The sequence below is a fragment of the Pteropus vampyrus genome, unplaced genomic scaffold, assembly GCF_000151845.1.
Source record: "Pteropus vampyrus isolate Shadow unplaced genomic scaffold, Pvam_2.0 Scaffold141, whole genome shotgun sequence".
Taxonomy (NCBI): Eukaryota; Metazoa; Chordata; class Mammalia; order Chiroptera; family Pteropodidae; genus Pteropus; species Pteropus vampyrus.
Genome location: NW_011888922.1, coordinates 1,683,520 through 1,707,723, shown reverse-complemented (window position 1 = coordinate 1,707,723; position 24,204 = coordinate 1,683,520). Strand labels below are relative to the sequence as shown.

At 36.1% G+C, this 24,204-nt stretch overlaps 1 protein-coding gene across 3 annotated transcripts in view; it reads right to left on the bottom strand.

Moving 5' to 3' along the window:
• Positions 1-24,204, bottom strand: part of NARS2 (asparaginyl-tRNA synthetase 2, mitochondrial) — a 105,876-nt gene that overhangs the window by 72,748 nt on the left and 8,924 nt on the right. For all 3 annotated transcript variants that reach the window (XM_011368357.2, XM_023535520.1, XM_023535519.1), the window contains one exon: positions 21,595-21,675. In XM_011368357.2, the coding sequence (XP_011366659.1) occupies positions 21,595-21,675 (81 nt within the window). The remainder of the gene's footprint in view (positions 1-21,594; positions 21,676-24,204) is intronic.

The window sequence follows — 24,204 nt, the reverse complement described above, 5'->3', positions numbered from 1 at the left end:
TCAACATTTAAAAGGTTTGCATAACTCAGATTTATCAACATTATCCAAATAAATGTATGATGCTACAAAATTACGCATAGATAAAATCTACTCAAATTGTAAGCTAGAATTTCAATGTAACACAGTATGAAAGGATGAAAATATAGTATTATATTTTCACATGTAGTATGTTATATATGAACTAGTTATAGTATGAACTAGTTCCAGGCACAAGCAATAGCCAATGGAGAGATAAGTACATTATTATACAAGTATAGATTCTATATTATAACTGATCTTTAAGAAACTACCATTTGTTGAGTTGTGGTATAGTATCAAAGAATAGCCGCAATAATCTGAGAAGGTTATTAGAATACTCCTTTTTCCAACTACATAACTATATGAGGTTAGATTTTCTTAATATACTTCAACCAAAACAACAGATTGCAATGGATTGAGTGCAGACAGAAGAGAATCCAGATGTATTATATTAGTCAGATATTAGTGAGACGTGCAAATATATAAAACAATACCACTCTTCTAATTGTTGTAAAAAAATATTTCTTTCACAGAAATAGTTTATGCTAGAATGAGTTTATTACAGTTATTTTTAAATGAGGTAATAAATATTTAATTTTTTTTTCTCAGCTTTGATTTCTAATAATGGCAAATAAGAGAATATAGTGCACATAACATAAACGAAAGCTCTTTAGGGTCCTCCAAAACATTTTAGTGTGAACAGGTCTAGGGAACAGTTGTACCAAAACAATCTTTCTCCCCCAACAGAAAGCAAAATGAGTTTCTTAACACAAAGCCTTAATAAATAGAATGTGTCCAAATGGAAGAAATTATAGGCAGAAATCTCATGGTCTCCAAGAGTGAAAACCTCCAATCAAACCTCAAACCTCCTGCCAGAGTAATTGTTATAAAAATAAAATTTTAATTACTCTCAAAACAGTACAAAAATTCTTTAATGGTTCCTTATAACATCCCTTGAACTAGCATCAAAGACACTTCATTTTCTGGCATTTACCTTTCTAAAGTTTTCTCACTCTAATTCATACTCACGTTGTACACTCTAGTCATGTTTAACCATAGTATGTTCTCACTGAGCTCTGGTTCTTCATACACAGTATATTGTTCCCTCTATGCAGAAGTCCATCCACTCTGCACCTAGGCTACGAAAGATGACCTGCTATATACTTCCATAATAACCTGTATATACATGCCATTCATTTATCCAGGCTCTGCGCTAGACTATGGAGACAGAACAATGAATAAGATAGCACTCTTTGAGGGCTTACATTGTCTAATGGAGAACAAAGAAAATGAACATGTAAACTAATAAAGAAACAAGAGAATTACAAGTTGGGGTAAATGAGTCAGGGATAGGGGGATTGGGGAGGGGCAGTGCTCTGGAGCAGCAGCATGCAAGCAGAGAACTGAAGGATGAGAATGCATATACTATACTCTGTACTGGGAAGAATATTCTAGGTACAAAGAGGAGGCAGTGAAGAGATCAGGAGGTGGGAAGGAGGCTTCATATAGTTAAGGAGTAGAAGGTACGTTACTGTAACTTGAGAATATCAAGCATTAGAGTGAGTGTCAAAAGAATTGCTAGGCAGGAGTGAGATCATTGCAGTGCTTTTATAAATCATAAGGAGTTTGGATTTTAAGAACACAGAGTAACTACTGAAATGTTTTAAGCAAGGTCGTGGCATGATATGCATTAAGATTACACTAGTGTCTGAGTGGAGAACAGATAATAGAAGAAAAGATAGTGGTTTGAATTAAAACAGGTAACAGTGGAACTAAAAATGGAGACTAGGATTTATGTTGAGGTAAATCAATGGAATTTACTGATAAATTAGATGTAGGGTTAGGGAAGACAGGCAGGGAAGCATGAACTAAGTTTCGCTTGTAGGTTTTTTACTTAAGCAACTGAGTGGATAGCAGTAACTTTTACTGAGATGGGAAAGACTAGAAGAAAGAGGAAGAGGCTTTGAGAAAAGAAATCAAGAGTTATATTTAAGACATATTATGTTTCAATGTATACTGGACATCACAGGAAAAATGTCAAATAGACAGTTGCTTCTACAACTCTGTTGCTCAGAAAGAGAAGCTGAAGCTAGAGATAAAAGTTTATAGTTATCAGTATGTAGATGGTACACGATGCCTTGGGATTGGGTAAAATTATTGGGGAAAAGATTATAGATTAGTGCTTCTCGATGGTGATGATGTTTGCTAGAAAAATATAGTGGAAATTTGTAAGGGTATTTAGTGGGCCAGAGTCAAAGTTGTCTTGTAATATGTACAAAGTTCTACATAACTAAGACTTTTCTTGCAATCTTCCAATTTTCTAATGTTTTGCCAGATATTCACATAGGTGATTGGTATAAAATTTTCAACCAAACAATGCAGATTTGTGCTTCCTGATAAACACAGTCATTACTTTTATCTAGTTTATATTATATACTGGATCTTGGTATAAGATTTTGTTTGAAAAAGACTTCTGAGCATAAAATCTTTGAAAATCACAATGGATAATTTTAAAATTCCCCCCACTCTAATATTCTGATTCGACTAACCATTCCCAGATCACATAAAGTTTATTAGTGCAACACAGTTTAACCCAGTCTTTCTCCATCCTGTATGTGTGTGTATATATATATATATTTTGCTAGGTTATTTTGCCATTGGAAAAGAGAAACTGTAGAGCCAAGAAAAGGGAAACCAAGAACTACCAAAAATTTATTTTTATTTTAAAATTTTTTAATTGTGGTAAAAACATATATAACAAAATCTTTTTTCTTTTTTTTTTTACAATTCAACAGTAAGTCATGGTGACAAAAAGTTTTAAATGTTTGAATCTCAGATAGTTTCATTACTGTGGAGGTCAAAAATCCCCCCTGTTTCTTTGAGGATTTCCAAGGAAATATTAAATAAATATTTTGAAGTGTCCTCCAGTTATCTGTTGTCATAGCAGAACAAATATAGCTGAGTAGTTTCAAATCTCAAGGGAATGAGACAGAAAAACTCACATTAAGTCTGACTCTGCCTCCATGTAAAACATATATCGAGGAAGACAGAAAATAGCAGTTAATTGAAGAGTAGAAAGGAATATAATCAACAATGAAAAATTCATTGACTTCCATAGTTACTGAAGCACCCACATCCTATTTCATCTCCTTTTACCCTTTTTCCATCTTCTACTATGTCCTTCCACCCCCACATTTTTCCCTATTCTATTTACTCATACTTCTAGAGGAAAAGTTGAGAACAGAATGAATAAAGACGAAGAAACCTAAAAGGTCTAAGATCAAAACAGCATACCATTGCCCTATTTACCCTAATCTGTAATTTTCTTTAAAGAGCAGGAAGGAAAGACAGCGTATTCATCATCTGTAAGCTCCACATAACCAATGGATATACTATTTTCTTTACTTCAATTAAGAGTTTATAGAGAAGCAATGCCATTGGTGATACAGATGATAAAGAATTAAAGGACTTTTGGGTTAGATGGAACCTTAATACAACTTCCCTTAAAAAAAAAAACAAAAACCCTAAAGCTTAAACATGTTATGTTAAACATTAAGCCAAATGTCATATAAAACCAGTCTTTGGCGAGATGAATTATAGAATTCAGATTTTTCAGCTTCTAGAACAATCATCTTCCTGATATACCAGGTTGCTCTCTTGTTTTTTTTTTGTTTTTTTTTTGTTTTTTCCCTTTGCAGTAGAAATAATGCTATAGGATTCAATGCTTTTGTTTTGTTTTTTTTTTAGAAAATATTTTAGTCTCTCCTAAGTATGGAATTCTGATCATATAAAGCAAAACATAGGAACTAAATCTGTCACACAGTCCCCAAAGATTTGTGATTTGGTAGATCTATGTTCCCCATCAAGCTGTGTCTCAGAGGTGGCTGCTATCATGCCATAGAAATTGCCCTGGCATGCCATCAGACTGTATCTCATACATAAAACTAAAGCCAAGAGAAACAGGCTCAATAATCTGCAGTCTACTTTGCTGGTTATGTTAGTTTTGAGATTCTCCTATTATTAAAAAGCCAAATAAGTAGGCCTTTAACTGATCTAATAATTTCTAATTAAGTCCAGTTTATTTTTCCATGCTTTCCAATTGCTACAAATGTATGTGTATCTTGGTGTATGTACATTGAACTTCTAGTATAAAAATAATCTTTCTTAAAATAAGAATCCATTTACATTCCAGAACACCCACTAACTAGAACATCCACTCTCAGCCCTGAGAAGGGTTTCATTTGGGCAACTATTTGATCAGCAAGAAAGGAAGCTGTTAGCTCAGACTGTTTGTAAACAGTCTGCTTTTCTGCTGAGCAGTCTGAGAAAGAATGAACAAGGGAAGAATCAAGAAGAGAGATTTGGAGTCTGTAAGATCACGGAGTGAGGCTGGGGCAAAACAAAAGGTGAATAAACAATGCTGCCTTATTATTACTTTTTTTCAGGAGAGAAACAATGAAAAATGCCCAAAGTCAGATTTGCTGCCAAATGTGAAGAGGTTGGGGAAAAGCTATTGAACATTTTCTTCAGTATTATTCACAAAATATTTATTTTGGCTCATTAGCTGTCAGACTGGGGTTATAAAGGTGGATATGATATGGTCCCAGACCATTAACTGTCCTCTCACCCCATTTTCTAGCCCCTTCCGTGAGAAGGGAAATCTGTCGAGTTAATTTAAGTCTTACAAAATGAATAAAGGAAACCCCATTTAAAATGAAATTGGGAAGCCATGAAGGGAGTTTCTCATGCACTGCCATTTGTTGCAGCTTGCATAACCAGCAGGAAGAAGGAAGATTTCTTCCCTGCTCGCCTCAGCAATAGCAACTACCCTCAGCTCACAGCCAAAAAGAAACTGCCACAGCCTTGAACTTTCCTTCCCCACCAATGAACTCCTGTTGAAAACAACCCTCCCCAATTTCCTCCTGGAACTCAATAAAAGCTGACTTCTCTTGTCTCTTTGGACTTGCCTATGGTTTGCCATAATTTGCATGTCTCAAATTGCAATGCTTCTCCTGTTCCCAAATAAACTTATTTGCTGCTCAATAACCTTTGCTGTTTAATTTTGACAGTCCCTACATTACTTGTTCATATCAACTAAATGAATATTTTCTCCCACTTGGTGAGATAAGGGAAAAAGTGAAAAACTTGGGAGGAGGAGGTGACAGGGAAATATTTAAGTAGTTAAGGCAAATTTAGAATATTGGTTATCTGAAAAATTCCCCCTTTAGCCCTTTCTGATCATGAAGCATTGATTCTAAACCTTTTCAACTTTAACACCTAAAAATTTTTTTATTTTGTTTGCTCCTTTCTATTTTTACCACTGCTACTAAGACCTGGTGCATATCACTCACATCTAGATTTTATGCCAGTGGCCTACTACCTCCACCTCTCCTATTTCTTCCTCTTCTAACCTATTTTTGCTGCTTTCACCAAGTCTTTCCTATGCTTACAAATTCTCATTAGTTCTGCAGTGTGTCCTCTATTCTGTCCTAACCTACTTTACCTTTCAGGGCTTCTTTCCCTTAAAACACTCAAAAATGAAAACACATATTGACAATACTCTTCAAACTCAACTGATCTTGTTTTCCTCCTTTGCCTTAATCATTTTTACCCTGTTTGCTTATGCTATATCTCTCCTTGTGGAATACACCTGCCCCCCTCCCCGAGAAAAAAATATTTTACTGATCTTTTACCACTTAAAGCACATATACTGCTTTATAACATTATTTAATTTTGTATGCACCCACCTCCTCAACAGGAATATAATTTTTTCTTGCTCAATTGCAATATAATTTTTTTCTTGAGAGGAACTATTTTATATTTCTTTCATCCCTTCTAAAGGACTTTGCTACCACTAAACACAGTAGGCACTCAATAAATATTTATAAAACAAATTTGCACTAAGCATCTTAAATTCTTATTAAATGTCCTTCTGTGAAAGCTAGTCCCTTATCTCCCATACCTCCTTCCAATACAAAAATTGAATCCAACCAACAATTACTAAGACAAGATATTTTCTAGCAGTTGCAATGTAGAGCAAAGCAAGTTACTGATACTTGGAACAGAAGGGCTTGGTCGTCCTTCACCTCTGGCTGTGGTACTTAAGGATAAGCTATTATAAGGCATATTATATACATTTAATCATTTTGATGCTATTCAAAAATTATCTAAGAAAGAGTCATATCATTTGGGGGATTGAAGTGTCTCCTAAAGTCAACAATGCCATGCAAAGCTTCCTTCAAGGATGGTACTCATAAAATAAATGTCAAATTTCCAAAACCATTCCCCCATATAAATGGCATTGGCTCTAAAGAGTATAAGCTCAAAAGACTGACTCTCTAGTGTTCATGAAGCTGACTTTTTTTTTTTCATTTATGAGTACTTAACTGAATTCTAATGTCTGAATTAATAACATGAAAGTTTATGTAAAATTAAAAAAGGAAAATCTACTTTCTGTTTTAATTAGCAATGGAAACAACCATATGTTAAAAAAAAAAAAATCCCCACCATATTAAAAGTTCAAAGCTCTGTGTCAGAGGTGAAGTAGCCAACATTACTACTTCTGGGAAAATATAGGCCAGGAGTGGAGACAATTTTTAAAAATGTGCCCCAGTATTAATATGCATAAACTACTTTCGAAACATATCCAGAATACAACCACTTTTCAGGATCTACCATTTCAACTCTGGTATAAATCACTATCATGTGCCCTTTTGGATTACAGTATTAGACTCTTAACTGATCTTTCTTCTGCACTTACCCACCTATCATTTATTTCTCCATACAGCAGCCAGAATGATCTTTTGAAGAGGGACGTGATTTTGTTACTCCTTTGTTAGAACATTCTGACTTTTCATCTCACTCAAAGTTCTTACAATGGCTTGCAGTGTCACATATCTGAGGTTCTTAGTGGGAATGTTTCTGATATCACAATGATTAGAGAGGTACTGGAGTTTAGTGGGTAGTACCAGAGTTTCAAATATCCCATGGAACATTCATATTAGTAATTATGTGACTTTTGTCCTTTCAATGTACTCTGAATTTTCCAGAATGCATCTTTCATGTAAATTAAGGGAAGGCCACACTTCGTTTGGTGTAGAACTCTATCAAGAATTATTCACCATTTCACAAAATATCATCACCATTAGCAACACTGTTCATGGTATTTGAATTACTAATATAAGAGACCTGTATAAGTCTTAATTTATAGCTCTCAAAGTCAGCAACTCATATAAAGGCTACTTGTATTCTAAACTTGTCATATCACAGCATTTACATAATGAAATACACTCATTATATTACTTTCATTTTGTCTTCTTTATATTAAATTAGGAACATTGTTTCATTTTTAAAATTAAGTGCATAAAATCTTATATTATCTACATTTTAGGAGAGAAAAGACATTATTACAATATATTTGTTATAAAAAAGTGTTGTGCCTTAAAAAGTTGAAAATCACGGCCGCATATAATCTACATCTACTCCCAGTCCCTTATATCTGTCTCCCCTCAACTCCCACTATCCTTCCCCTCATTCACTATGCTCCATCTGCACTGACCTTCATGGTTATTTCTTGAAAACTTTAGGCAGCTCTAGCCACAGGGCCTTTGTATTTGCTCTTCCTTCTGAGTGGAATATTCTTCCCCCAGGTATCAACATTACTCACACCCTCACATCCATCGTGTTTTTGTTTGAATATCTTCTCAGTGAGGCTTTCTCTGACCAACCAGTTTAAACGTCAATCTTTCTTTGGTACTGTCTAACCTCTTCTTCCCACTTTACTTTTCTCCATAGAACTAATCACCATCTGTTCTAATTACCTGTTGCTGAGTAACATATCACTCTAGAACTTAGTGGCTTAAAACGATCTATTGCTATCCTTCATGATTCTGTGGCTGCCTGGGTTCAGCTAGGTAGTTCTTGCTTGAGGTATCTCATGTGATTATAACCAAATGGCTGTTGGGACTGAAGTCATCTGAAGGCTCAACTGAGCTAGATGTCCAAGATGACTTCTTTAACCACAAATCTGGTGCCTTAGGTGGGATGGCTCAAACAGCTGGGTTCTGGCCAGGAATCTTTGTTTTGCCACTTAGCCTCCCCACATGACTAGTTTGGGCTAGCTGAAAGCATGGTGTTCTCATGGTAGTCAGACTTCTTATATAGATGCCGCCTTCCCCTAGAACTCACATTTCGAAAGCCCAAAGTCAGAAACTATAAGGTTTATGACTTGGCTAAGGAAGTTTCATTTTTACCTTGCTCTACTGGTTATGCAAAACCAGTCCAAATGAAGTGTGGGAGGGGAAAACAGAACGGTATGAATACTGGGAAGCAGAATACACTAGGGAGCTATCTTCAGAGGCTGTTACCACAATACCTAACATACTATAGATTTTACTTTTATATTTTACTTATTGTGCCTCTCTTTCTACAAGGATATACATTCTTGAGGAAAAAAGACTTCTGTGTACTTTTTCATTACTGTGTTCCCAGCAGTACTCAATATTAATTGGAAAAAAAGAATTAATTATTGCATTAGGTAAGTGATGTACATCAATAATTCACCCTATATGCTTGCTTCTCACCATGGGACTCTCCCTTACCCAAACTCCTACCAATTTAACTTTCTGGAAAGAGACCTAGGATGCATCTGGATTATTCTGGAAGCAGAAAGTAAAAGACAAAGTTGGGGGGCAAATATCAAAGATGAAAATATCAAAAAGGCTCCCAGACTGCCTACTTTGCCCTGCAGACATCTCTGAATACTCTAGCACCTAGTTTCTCCTTGTCAGAAAACTTTTCTAGCACGCATAAAATATGAACCATATCTGACATTTAATAATTCTATATAAATTATTCTGTATGATTACCCTTATGAAATCCAATTAAATATTCAGTTATGGTGTCTACAATTTCATGTCAGCTTTATCTTCTGGATAAGAAAAGATTTCTTGAAAACCAGCTTATTTAAATTTAAAAACAATTTTCAAAATTCTCAATATATATAAATCTGTGCTTACTAGTACATAACAGAAAAATGAACTAGCTAATGAATTCTCCTAATTGGTAGAGGCAAAGCAGCTGTGAGTATGGGGAGAAAAGTGTGTTAGTCACAATCACCTAGCTTTTAAAGCCTGTGTCTACATTTGATGTCATACCTTTACAAGTTTCTCCAGGGGTGGTAGCTTTCAATATTGACTGTATATTAGAAGGATCTGGTATGCTTAAAAAATTCCCCATGCCAGACTGCATCCCAGATCAATTAATCTGAATTTTGGGGGGCAGAGCCCAGACATTAATACTTTTTAACATTCCTGGGTGAATTCAATATGCAGTTGAGACGGAGAATCACTGCCTTAAACTCTCCCTTCTCCTTTACCCCATCAGTCTTTTCTAAATAGTGTGTGTGTGTGGTGGTGGGGCGGGGGAAGATGAAATGAGAAAAAAATAATTAATTTATTCAAAAGAAGGCAAAAAAGGGAAGGATTTTTTCAAAAAAAGGACAAAAGACACATAAAATGGTTAAAAATAAAACTGCATAAGCAATCACAATAAACATTAGTGAACTAAAAAAAGAGCAAAGACTAAGTGATTAAATTTTTATAAAATCGGAGCGCTGCTATTTCCAATGAACACACTTAAAACATAAGACAAAGAAAGGTTGAAAGCAAAAGGATGAATACCAGTAAAAAAAAACAAGCAAATACTGATTCTCAGTAGTTATCAGAGAAAAGCGAATTAAAATCATCACATCAAGATCCCATTTTATATCCACGAGACTGCCAAAAATTCAAGACTGAAAATATCAGGTGTTGGCAAGGATGTGGAACAGCAAATCCTGTTGGTGGGAGTTTAAATTTATTCTTCCCTTCCAGTAAAAATTTGGATTTATCTAGCAAAGCTGAAGCTATGAACATACACTTTCACTATAATGTATATACCCAAAGGCATATTTGAATCACCTGGAAAGCCTTAAAAAATACTAATGCTTGAGCTCTACTTCCCAGAGATTCTGATTTAATTGATTTAATTGGAATACTGAGCAAAACAAACAAACTCATCACGGAAGTATAATTCCATCTGTATAAGTTGAAAACCATACAAACAAAACATTATTTTGCCTAAGGGTACATTTATGTGGTAAAAGTATTTTTTTTAAACATGAGAATAGTAAATGCAAAATCAGCATGTGGGAGAAGGGTGGGAGATGGAATGGGGAAGGCACAAAATGGGGAGTTGAAGGTACTAGTAATGTTCATTTTCTTAAGTTTAGTGGTAGGTACAGGTGTATGCCTTACATTGTCTACAGAGCTTATTTGATATATACATATTTAATAAAAGTTAAGTGTCACTAACTATTAGGTTATTTATACGAAAAAGAAAGTACTCATAGTTTTTGCCAACAGCAGGCTATCAGTAAATGTTCTTATTCCCCTTACCCCAAGAAAAAAAGATTGTCTTGGAAGAGTGGCTAAAAAGAACATGGATGCTTTACTTTAGTGTGTTCATTCTTAACAGTTGTCTGTGATGTAATAAAAAGAGTCTTCTTTAACCTGAGAACTTCTAAGTTTTGGTATCTTTTCTCAAAAGCTAACTTCAGGAGTCTGTGGTGTGTACAAACAGCATTTACTTTACAGCCAAACGGACCTCATTTAAACAACAACTCTGTCTCTTTCTGTGTAGCTCTTAGTAAGTTTTTCTATCTGGGCCTGGTTTCCTCGAGTAAAAAAGACGATATTTTATTCAATATTATGGCTCCTACCCATGTGTCAGGGAATGTGCCAGGTTTAATACAACAATGTACAAGAAACATATGGCTTCTGCTCTATTGAAGGCAAACTAGTTCGTACTTCAAAGTGTTGCTGAAAATTTTATATAATGTATAAACGAACTTGACATGGTGCTAGAAATGTACTTGATATTCAATAAATGCTATTCTCTTTCTTTTCTGCTTGGATAACTCAAAGTTAATAAGATAGGCTAATCCTTTTAGAAAAACCTGCCTAGTGATCTAACACATAAAAAAAAATCAGTGAAATAAAATGACAGTAAAGTACTATATAAATATTAGTGGATTTAACCATACTTTGCAAATGTTATATGTTGTTATTAGTCTGATCTATCCTCAGGTTAAAATGCTAGCATCCGAATCAAAACCATTTTAAAATTATGAATCCAAACATAATTGGATTCATATTCTAAATGGTTTGGCTTAAAATGTATTTGCAATTTGCTTTTAATATGGCTAGCTTCCAAATTCACATTATTTTAATGGCATTTATTATTGTAGGATTTTGTCTTTCCCATTTAAAAATATCTTGCAAATTCATGTTGCTGAGAGGCAAAACGGAAATAACTTTCTAAGTCAAATAGCGCTAGCACATATTTTTCACAAAAAAGGAGGCTTAAATATTTACAGGATGAATCAAATAGTGCACTTTTAGTCCAGTATGTGGCTGATGGGATTAGATCATTTTAAGAATGCTCTCTACTTGGTGGATACCAGATGAGGGAAGAAATAGCTCAGTCTTCTGAATGGGAAGCAGCAGCAGGCTGTATCAGTTCACAGTCTGAGAGAATTTTTTTTACCATGATGTTAATTCAAAAGACCCTCACTTCTCAGTGGAAGTGGCGAAATCACAATATGGGTGGAAGTACACGAGCTTCCCAGGTCAGTTCTCTTCTCAGTGTCTTTGAAAACAGTTTGTTTATCTTAATCTAGTGTGGCATTTTCTTTTTTAATTGAAAAAATTCATTGAATTAAAAATGTTTAAAACGTTTAAAAATTTGGTAACACTCTGACAGCTAATTAATAACACCCGCAGGTATTGCTGACAAAAACTGATGTTGGTATAAACTCTAGAGAGAAATAGGTAACAATGACTGAGAAGGAGAACGGGGTAGCGAGGAGTAAGGAGTGGAAAGTGGAAACTGACTTTTTACTTTACGCTCTTTTGTAACTTTTGAATTACGTACCATTTATATATATATTACCTTTTTTATTTTTTCTGTAACACATGCATATGATCAAAAATTAAAAGAATATAGAACAGCAAGCCCCATGCTCAGGGGCAAACATTATTGTGAATCTCTTATCTATTTTCCGAGATATGTCCTAGGCATTTTTGACATGCAGAAACTAGACCTCCTTAATAGAAATCCTCACAGAAAAGAAAATGACTAGTCTTAAGGCTGTAAGTTCTGCAAAACTAAAAGTGCCCCCGGAAAATAATAATCAACAGGTATCCAAACATTCCACCTCTGTCAGAGAGTGTGGAGGAGTTTACAATCTAGGAGCTTACAGTTCTTCCCTGTGAGTAGCTTACAATCTAGAAGAGGAAACAAAATTGATGTTAAAAAACCATTAAAGAATAACCAAATGTTAAAACAGGGTACAGAAATGGAACACAAGTATAACAGGAGCTGGAAGAAAGAAAAGGTTAACGTCAGCTGAAAAAGAGTTGTTTGGAGAAGAGATCTAACTTGGAATAGCCCTCAAACCATCTAAAAAACTTAAAAAAACAAAACAAAACAGGTGAGAGTATTAAAAAGTGAAAACATTAAGCAGAACCAAAATTATGTATGCCATAAATAACTTAACCATAAAAATTTACAAGCATCAAAATTCCAGAGGTCCAATAACTTCTTGTTACCATTTCTAGAATGCATAACAGTTTGGAAAAGACTTTTGGTGTTTACATCAGCCTCCTCGTGCATATTAAGTTTTCCTTATTTTTGAATAGTAATTTTAGGTTTTCACATATGTTATTTCACTTAAATCCTTACAACCTATAAGTATAGTGTTTATTCACATCTTGCAAGTGAGGAAATTGAGGATCATGGTGGTAAAAAGTAGTCCAAAGTAACTAGCCTTTTTTTTTTTACCCTCACTTTTGGCATGACAATTTTGGGAGTTTTGCAGACACGCTCCTCAGAGAAACTGGCGAAAGTAATAAAATAAAAAACCAACCAACCAACCCCTACCCCCACTCCAGCCATATAAAGTCTCTGGAAATGGTCTTAAATAGATGAAGAAACATCTATTTAAGAAAATATACTAAAATTGGTAAGGACAAGGAACGGTGGTGGTATCTGAATGACAACCCATTCCCTCCCTCACCCCTTAACACCTCAGCATAACAGAAACTCCACTCCAGACTGATATAGCCAAGGACACAGGGCTCTCTTGACCACCCTTCCCACCTGCCCCCCACCCCCGAAACTATCTTAGCAGGAGGTGCAGAATGCCAGCATTTTTCATGTTGCCCACAGGTACTTGTTGCTGCAGCTAAGTTCTGGGCATGTGCAGCTAAGATAGGGGCTCCCTTCTTCTGCCCAGTCCCTGCTAGAGGAATGGAGGCTCTGCCTTGGGTGAAGCATTGCTGAAAATAACAGGCCCTGACCCTAGTGCCCTGGTTCATGGGATGGGGTTCCATGGTGGGAGAGGCAAGCCAGGTGACCTGAGGCTGCAGCACTTGCTCAATTGAGAGAGCACTCAGCTCCTAAATCAGGATGTCACTTAAAGAGAATTGTCCCTGCCTTCAGCACTAGAGCCTTCTTTCAGAGATTCTACCTCAGGGAAGAAACAGGCCATAAAACAGACTTTCCAATCTCTCCCCAAAGGAACTGAAATCATTTGCAACAGAGTGGAGTTGTTCAAAAGTAAGGGTGCTCTCCTAAACTGTTTGTGATGTAAGGCAATTTGGAGGAGACTGGCAAATTCATTGGAGATAAGGGCTAAACTGCAGACCTGCTGGTTTGCGGGAGCAAAAATGGAAAAGACAGCTGGGAAGAGATTTTCTGGAACAGAATAAATTTTAAACACTGACCTTGAGAAGTATACCTTTAAAAGAGACTGAATTTGATCAGATCAATCTGTGAAGCAATTTATGCCCCTAAACACTGTTGAAAACAATAGAGCAATTAGCCTGCAATCAGTGAAGTTTAAGAGATGAGTGTGGTCTGGGAAAGAGACAGCCAAGGAAGGAGAGCTGTGCCAGAAACAATGCCATCTCTGGGTGATTGTGGGCATACCCAAGGCTGTGCTCCCTGAGGGGCAACATCAGAGGCTTCACACTGCTGGGAGGGAGGAAGAAGGATAGGCTCCTATCTAGAATAAAGAACTCCTATAACTCAACAATAAAAAGACAAATAACCCAATTAAAAATGGGCAAAGGACTTAAATAGACATGGCAACAGGCATACAGAAAGATGCTCAACATCCTTCGTCATTGGGGAAGTGCAAATCAAAACTACAATAAGATACCACTTCACCTCCATTAGGAAGGCTATAATCAAAGAAACTGAACAAAACATGCAGCGGAGAGGACGTGGTACAAGTAGAACCTTCACACATTGCTGGTGGGAATGTAATATTGGTTCAATCACTGTGGAAAATAATTTGGCAGTTCCTCAATAAATTAAACATAGAATGACCACATGGCCCAGCAATTCCACTTCGAAATATATACTCGAAAGAACTGAAAACATGTTCAAACAAAAACTTGTACACAAATGTTCATAACATTATTCACAAGAGCCAAAGGTGGAAATAGTCCAATGTCCATCAATAAAAGAATGGTTAGACAAAATGTGGTATATCCATACAATGAACTATTATTCAGTAATAAAAAGAAATGTGATTCTGCTACAGGCTACAACAGAAGCCAGACATGAAAAGCCACATACTGTAGAAATGCATTTATATGAAATATCTATATAGAAAAACCCATAGAAACAAAGAGTAGATTTAAGGTTACTATGGGCTGTGGGGTAAGGGGAATGGAGAGTTGCTGCGATAGAGTTTCTGCTGGAGTGATGAAAAAGTTATAGAAATAGTGATAATGCTTACAGAACATTGTGAATATAAGTAATAGTATTCAACTGTACATTTAAAAATGCTTAAAATAGTAAGTTATATATATATATAAAATCAAAATAATGAAAAAAGCAAACCAATCTAATGCCAAACTTCAGAACGTAGGATGAGATTCAGTAAGAAAATCTTAGAATGATATTCTCCACAGTATGAGATTCAGATATAAAACATACATGTCTTTCTGAGTTCCATTTAATAGGCTTACACTTTCAGTTCTTTCTTCACTTTAAGTGAATGAATTCTAGTACTAGAATAGATTCTAGTGCTCCTATTACATGAAGTATAACTCTTAGATTTTCTTAATCTAATTTCATAATGTATAACCATTTATCACACTTTGGCATGGCAAAATTATAATTAAAATCTTAAATGTGAATTATACATTTACATATAAATTATAAATATTTGAAAGCAAAAGTCAAAAAGAAAACCCACAATTAGATACCACTTCACACATTCTGGTATGGCTATAATAAAAAAAGGCAATGATAAGTGTTGGCAGTGACGTGGAGAAATTAAAAGCTTCATACATGGCTGATGAGAATGTAAAACAGTGCAGCCACTTTGGAAAATGGTTTGGCAGTTTCTCAAAACAGAGTTACCATATGATCCAGCAATTCCACCCAAGAGAAATGAAATCATATGCTCATCCAAATGTTTTCACAAATGTTCATAGTAGCATTATTCATAAAAGTCAAAAGGTGGAAATAATCCAAATATCTATCAACTGCTAAATGGATAAACAAATGTTGTATATCTATACAATAGAATACTAGTTGGATATAAAAAGTAATGAAGTACTGATATATGTTACAACATGGATGAACCTCAAAAATTTAGTGCTAAGTGACAGAAACCAGACACAAAAGACCATATGTTGTATGATTCCATTTATATAAAATGCTCCATAAGAGGTAAATCTATAGAAAGTAGTTTTAGGTTACCTACAGCTAGGGGAGAGAATGGGAAGGGACTGCTAATGGGGACCAGGTTTCATTTAGGGGGATGAAAATGCTCTAAAATTAGACTGTGGTGATGGCCGCACAACCCTATGAATATACTAAAAACCATGGGAATATACACTTGAGTGAATTTTATGGTATGTCAAATATATCTTCATAAAGATTTTTAAAAACCTGCTCTATCTCCTCATTTCTATAGCTGTCCAGTTTTATCTTCTATGATTCACTTTATATGAGCCTTCTAATCTCTCCATCCAAAATCCAGTGAAAATCCCTCATTTTAATTGCTTGACTCTATTCACATTGTTTCCTACCTAGAATACTCTCACTAGGGTACAGTCAAGTCACATTCATTTTGAAGAGTTTTCTAACAAAGTCAGTCCTCACTGACCTCACTAATTTTCTTCTAGATTCCATACCACTTACAATTGGTAACACTATAACCTCAAATATATACATAAAGCAGTTTCACTTTATTTCCCATCATTGTCTAGATTTTACCACAATCTCTAATTCTTCCTTCAATCCTTTTTATTTCCTGAGAGACAAACTAGTTACTCCAGAATCGTAAAAACCAAACAATTGTGGGGACTCAGCTAGGGCCTTAAAACAGAAACTGTGTACGTAAAATCAAGGAATATTGCAGGATAAGTAACATCAAGAGTGAATAAAAAGCATGCTCCTATCAACCCCTGCCAGCTCACCAGCTTTACGGGCCAGAACCTCAGCTATATCTTCATCTCTCTCATAACATTTAGCATAGCATCTTGAATACAGAGGATACCAAATGTCTGCTGAATAGCGAATGAATGTCTTAAATGCAATTTTCTACATATATATTCAGTAGTCATTATACCAGAACAAATAAATATCCAGTCTTAAAGTAGGAAATGGAAATGAGGGGAAAAACCTAAAATAATGGGGACATGCATTCACTTCTCAACAGTATTTTAGAAGTGCATGTTCTTACTGTGAATTTCAAGGTGGCCTCTTAACTGCTGTCCTCAAACTGGAGTGTATACTAAGCATCTTTATCTTTAAATAGTTACTGAAACTTCATTGTTGTAAGAGCAAAAAAGAGCACTATTAAGAGAAACAAGAATTTAAATATGAAACTCTACTTCCCCCTAACAATGGGGGGCTGAAATTCAAACCCCTATGCCGCTTCATGTAGTCAGGAGGAAATTAACACAATGAAGCTTGGAAGTACAGAGGTGTGTGAGGTGGAAATAAGCAGGAGCACTGCTTTTAAAAAATAGAGGGTTGGCAGGTGCAAAAGACAAGTCTTAGGAGCTGAATCTCTGAAAGCAACAAAGACAGTGGGACATAGCACAAAAGCCACACTCTGCTGAAACCTGATATAGACCATGGCTGCAGGAGCTTAGGATCAATGAATTTGAGAGCATCTCTTTCTGGTACTCTTTATAGGCACCTCTAATTCCACTATAAAATTCCTCAACCTGGCCTTGAAATACTGTGAACATAGAATAGTTCTCATTTGTTTAGCTTCAGAAATATATTTTTTCCCGTCCTAAATATTTATATTTATCTGGTAACTTGCCCTGTGTTGTTTAGAGGCCACAGTGCACACACTGTAATCATTCAGTCTTATTTATGGGACTTTCTTGGTAGCAAAGCAGTTATCTCTTAATTTATTATTTTTTAAGTTTGTTACTGTTTTTTATTTGTTTAATTTGGGTCTCTTTAATAATTCCCTCATTTGTAAAAATGTCTTTAATTTATGCCTTCTCTTCCCTGTCATTTACTTTTTAATATTCAGTGGTTTAGTATAGCGATTATAAAATGTATGTAAGGTAGGTGATTCTTCTTCACTTCAATATTCAGAAGGTTCTTAGGTGCAAATAGAAAGTAAACAACATAATTGCCTAGAAAAGAATGTAGTTTTACAATTTATACACAGTTGTCTCTCAGTATCCACAGGTTCCAGGACCCCCAGTTATTAAAATCTGCAGATGTTTAAGTCCCTTGTATAAAATGGTGTAGTATTTGCATATACTCTATATGCATTCTCTCATACTTTAAATCATCTCTAGATTACATATAGTACCTAATACAATGTAAATACTATGTAAATAGTTGTCATACTACATCTTTTAGGGAAGAATGATGAGAGATAAGTCTGTACATATTCAGTTCAGATGCAATCATCGTAGACCTAACTACACAGTACACATCAGCCACATTGTAACTTTTTTTCTGAATATTTTTGATCTGTAGTTGGTTGAATCTGTGGATGTAGAATCCGCAGATACAAAGGGATGACTGTATTGTAATTTTATCATTTGCTGCCTTCTTTGAACTCATATATGCATATGCTAACACTCCATTTTAAATGTTTAACAAAGCATTTTTATTTCACTTTTTGCAGAAGGCTATCATCAAGATTTCTTCAAACAATGTATGAAGAAAGACAGCATTTGATTGTTTTTAACAATGACTTCAACATGTGAGGACAATTTCTTCCAATGAATACTTTGTTCAATAATATAAAGAGAAAACATCATCAAGAATCAAAATGTGAAGGGGACTTCTGGTCAAGATGGTGGAGTATGTAAATGCTGTGCCTGCTTCCTCCCATGACTACATCAAAATTACAACTAAATTATAAAAAATCCTCAGTGGAGATTGTATCCAAGTGAGACAGAGGGCTACTAGAGTCCCAGGCATAACTCTTGAGGAGCCGCACTTGAACTTGCTGACTCACAAACTCACTCACTCTGGGCTCCGATGCAGGGGTGGCAGCTCAAAAAGCACCAGGGACATATGGGAAGGAAGTGAATTTATTATTTTCAGAGTGAGGGCTGGAAGGGCAGGGGTCAGGGCAGCTCTCTCTGGGGAGACGCCATTGCTCTTTTGTTGCATTCTCCCCTCACCCAGCTGTAAGGCATAAGCGGATGCCAAATCTAAGCTCTTCATTAACCTAGCTATCACCATTCTTCTGCCCTGGTGATTCCAAGACCCTACTCCACCCAACTTGTGTGCCCTGACTGAGCAATTTCTAGTGGCTTTTCAACAGAAGCGGCCTGCTTTGGTTCATGCTGCAGAATTTTCTAGAATCTCTCATAGGTTCACAACCCCAAACAAGCAGTGGCTGGCCTCAGCATGTCCTGTACCTCTTGCTAAGTGGCCCCAAGCACAGCACAAGGGGTGACTGCTCTTAACTTGCATTGTAAATCCCATTAGCTGACTCCAAGCCTGGCATAAGCTGTGGTCCGTGTGGGCTTGGAACATAGCTTCAACTAAGCAGTCATAAGAATGGCACATGTGCCAGCTGTACTCAGTCACATTGTGGTGTCCAGGAAAAGGTCCCAAGGCTGGTGATAGTAACAGCTAGACTTGGTTCACAGCACAGCCTCTCCCAAGTGCCTTCAAGCCCAGCAAAAACAGCAACAAGATGCAGACCGATTAGTAGCTCCCATCAGGCAGTCCCAGACCGGGCACAAACAAACACTAACTCGAAGCTTCTCCCAAGAGGCTTCGGAACCAACACACCCAGTGGCCGAGTTCAGCCACACCAGCGAACCATCCAATCAGCTCCATAAACAACACACCCCAAAGGCAGACCTGGATGGCACCAGAGCCCAGGAAAGCGACTCCCATTATGTGGGGTTAGCCCCTACGCAGCAGCTTGTCTTCTACAGTCATGGCTAGCCTGCAGAGCCAGTCAGCCTGAGGATCAATCCCACTCACTAGCAATTGAGGCCCAACTACAATAGGAAGGCACACAGACCCACACAGGGAACACCTTCGTAGCACCCAGTTCAGGTGAACATAGAGATTGTGCTACTGGGCCTAAAAGGACACCTAAACATAAGGCCACTCTGTTAAGACTGGGAGACATAGTATATCTACCTAACATATAGAAACCAACATAGGGAGTCAGCAAAAATGAGACAAAGAAATATGTCCCAAATGAAAATATGGGGTAAAACACCAGAAAAAGAATTAAGTGAAATGGAGATGAGCAATCTATCAGATACAGAATTCAAAACATTGGTTATAGGATGCTCAAGGAACTTAGAGGAGGAATAAATAAACTCAGTGAGAACTTCAACAAAGAAACAGAAACCATAAACAAGAACCATTCAGAAATGAAGAATACGGTGACCGCAATGAAGAATATATTCGAGGGAATAAAGAGCAGATGACATGAAGCAAAGGATCAAAGGATTTGGAAGATAAGGTAGTGGAAAACAACCAACCGGAACAGTGAAAAGGAAAAAACATTTTTTTAATATGAAGATAGTTTAAGGGGCCTCTGAGAAAACATCAAGCATAACAACAATTGCATCATAGGGGTACTAGAAAGAGAAGAGAGAGAGCAAAGAACTGAGAACCTATTTGAAAAAATAACAACTGAAAACTTCCCTAACCTGGTGAAAGAAATAGACATACAAGCCCAGGAAGCACAAAGAGTCCTAAACAACGTGAACCCAAAGAGGCCCACACCAAGACACGCGTAATTAAAATGCCAGAGGTTAAAGACAAAGAGAGAATCTTAAAAGCAGCAAGAGAAAAGCATCTAGTTATCTACAGAGAGAGTTTTCATAAGACTGTCAGCTGATTTCTCAATGAAACTTTGCAGTCCAGAACAGAATGGCATGAAATATTCAAAGTGATAAAAAGCAAACACCTACAACCAAGATTATTCTACTCAACAAAGCTATCATTTAAAATCGGACAGATAAAGATCTTCCCAAACAAGAAAAAGCTAAGGGAGTTCATCACCACCAAACCAGTATTACAGAAAATGCTGGAGGGGCTTCTTTAAGAAGAAAAAAATAAGATAAAAAATATGAATGAAATGGTAAAAACTACATATCCATCAATGATTACTTTCAATGTAATGTAAATGAATTAAATGCTCTAATCAAAAGATACAGGGTGGCTGCATGGATAAGAAGTCCTTTCCACATGCACCTGAAAGAGACTCACTTCAGATCAAAAGACACACATAGAGTGAAAGTAAAGGAATGGAAAAAGATATTTCGTGAAAATGGAAATTAAAAAAAAAAGAAAGCTGAGATATCAATACTTATACCAGACAAAATAGACTTTAAAACAAAGGCTCTAAGAGACAAAGAAGGACCCAGTAATTCCACTTCCAGGTATTTATCCAAAGAAACCAAAACACTAATTCAAAAAGACATATGCACCCATATATTCACTGCAGCATTATTTACAATAGCTAAGATATGGAAGTAACCTAAGTGTCTATCAATAGATGAATGGATAAAGAAGTGGTATATATACACAATGGAATATCACTCAGCCATGAAAATGAATGAAATTTCGCCATCAGTAACAATATGGATGGAGTTGAGAGTATTACGCTAAGTGAAATAAGTCAGACAGAGAAAGATAAATACTGTATGATTTCACTTATACATGGGATCTAAAAAACCAAAATAAACTCATAGATACAGAGAACATTTTGATGGTTGCTGAATGGGAGAGGGTGGAGGAGATAGGTGAAAAAGAGGAAGAGATTACGAAGTACAAAAAAAAAAATCCACTCCTTTTAGTCACAGTGTATACTATAGCTGGTAGGACAGGAAATCAGAGAAGTTTGAATTTTCTACGTATTTTTTTTAACGATTACTATTAACAAAATTTCAGGTTCTGGTAATGGTGTTTCCACATAATTCTTATTAAAGCAAATCCTCACAGGAGAAATATCAGAGCACTATATCCCCCCAAATAGGAAGCACAACTTACCTCAACTTGAAAAAGTTCTCCAGCCCCCTCACAGTCATTGGATGTGATTATTGGAGTGTGAATATGCACAAAGCCACTGTCCTAGAAGAAAAAAGGAAAGCCACTTTTTCCAGTATACTTGTAGATGAAACAATTCCAAGAACATACACCTTATTATACTATTAAAATGGCACTGAGAATGCCATATCGAATCCCTCCCTAACTCCTCAAAAGAAAATTATTGAAATACCAAGCTGAGTATTTTACTATTCACAGAAGTACAAAGAATTTTAAATCAGGAACTGAGTTAGACATTATCTAGTCCAATCTCCTCACTTCAAAGATAATGGAGATTAAGGCCTAGACAGATTTAATGAATTGCCCAAAGTCACACAACTTGTCAGTGTCAGAACCAGGACTGGAACCTAGGTTTTTCAGGATCTTTTCTTTCTCTGGTGCTATTTCTTCTTCCCACTTTTCTAAAATACTGGTAATAACTTCACACACACCACACACATACTTGCTCAAGGATAATGTATAATGATGTTGCCCACATTGCTCAGGGAATACAAAGTGATCAACGTAAAGTTTAATTATTTTGGAATGAGACCCACGATTGTAACAAACCACCAAAAAAGGAGAAAAATTAAGGTTGATAAATAGGGACTGGAGAAATAAACAGCAAAAAAAGTAGAAATGAATTTTAGGAAGTCTGTCATTAAATGGATTGCACAGTGCACTGCACATGGCACAGGCAGTGCACTTCCTTTCCCTCAAGGAAGATTCTGAGCAGCAAATTCATCCATTACTGAGGCGTCCAACTGCAATTCTTCCGCTCCAAAGTCTGAGACTATTTCCATTAGTGAACCACAAAAGCTGTTGCTAGTAGGATTGAAATAACCCAGCAACTTCAAGGTTATGCTTCTTTCATTTTGACTATGTATGTAGGCAAAAGGTTACATTCAGCATAAAGATGCAGGCTGGAGGTGGAGGTAGCTAAAGGGGACTTATGCTGCAAAAGCAGAATAGTATGTGTTTAATACAAGAATTTTGGTCTTGAAATCAATATAATAAATTTATATATACACATCTAATTCCTGTTAAATTCTGTCACTGGTGGAATATAAAACGTCTCAATGTGTTACCAGGGCCCTCGGAAATTTGCTTCTTCCTAAAAAGGTTGAATTCAAATATTCTGGCTAAGATACAAAATATCCAGTTAACAACCTGCTTATGGTGTAGACTGATTAAATATTCAAGGTCTAAATTAGGAGTCTCAGAAAGTATTCAAATATGTACTTAATCTGGGAGCAACATGCTTAGAGGTGCTACACAGAGGACATTATAGAGAACGAATGAAATATAATCAATAACAACATTACTGCATAAAATTTTTATCTCTTAGGAGCCAAGAATTATGAACGTGAATCATTTATTCCATGTGAATGCAGGCAACTGTGATCATGAGTGCAGTAAACAAAGAAAGGAAGTGAAAAATCCAAAGGAAATGAGGGTGGCTAGAGGGAGGGGGAGAGGGAGGAGAAAATTTAACGGCTAAATATAATTGCCAAAGTTACAACTGGTCAACTGCCACAAGAAACAACACTGTAAATCATATGAAAATAACTGCATGAGGTTTTTAAAAAAAAATTACTCAAGTGGTGGGAATTATTCTTAATACTCGACTAATGCTAAACCTTTCAAAAGGTGTCACTGTTTAAGCCTTAATGCTGCTAGTAAGGCTTATCATATCAAAGTCTATATAATATTACCACCGAAAGCTATAGAGGAGAATACAAAGGAAGAATAATAAAGCATAGAGAACAAAGTTCAAAAAAGAGAAAGTAGAGAGGGAAGTAGAAAGATAAAAAGGGAAATAAACAGCAAGGCACACTGTTAGTAGCTGCCTCCAGTGGGACACCAGTCCCACAGCAAAGAGGTTTCTAATTAGAGATATGAAGGCCAGAAAAGCGACCAAAAAATAAAAGTAAACACTTTCATCCAATTTTTCAGATTTCATCCACTATCTCTAAAAATCTAAATATTATTCCAGCCCACAGCAAAGAGGTTCCTAATTAGAGATATGAAGGCCAGAAAAGTGACCAAAAAATAAAAGTAAATACTTTCATCCAATTTTTCAGATTCCATCCACTATCTCTAAAAATCTAAATATTTTGATAGCTACACATTCGAGAACTAGATATTTCACAAGGTACCGAGTATCTGAAAATTACAAAAATCACATACTACGGCCCATACACATCACTCAACGATTCATGGACTATATTTTTCTTTCATGCACACTCAAAATAAGTATCATTATTTAATCAAAATTAATGAAAAAGAAACATGACAGCACTTGCTAGTTACAGGCACACTACTGGCAACAAAAAGTGACAGCAAGAGGAGACAAAACCCACAGAAAGCAGTCACTGAAACTCAAATACACAGCACTCTAGGGTCATTTAACACAGGATCAAAGAATGCTCCACACTGTGACAGACTCTGAAGGAACTGCCACACAGAAGAGGGAAAAATCTGATATTCAAAAGAAGAACCCTGACTCATCAAGAAAAGGCAAACTCTTTTATTGGCTCAATTTAGAAAGCCAGGATGTGTGTAACACATTTG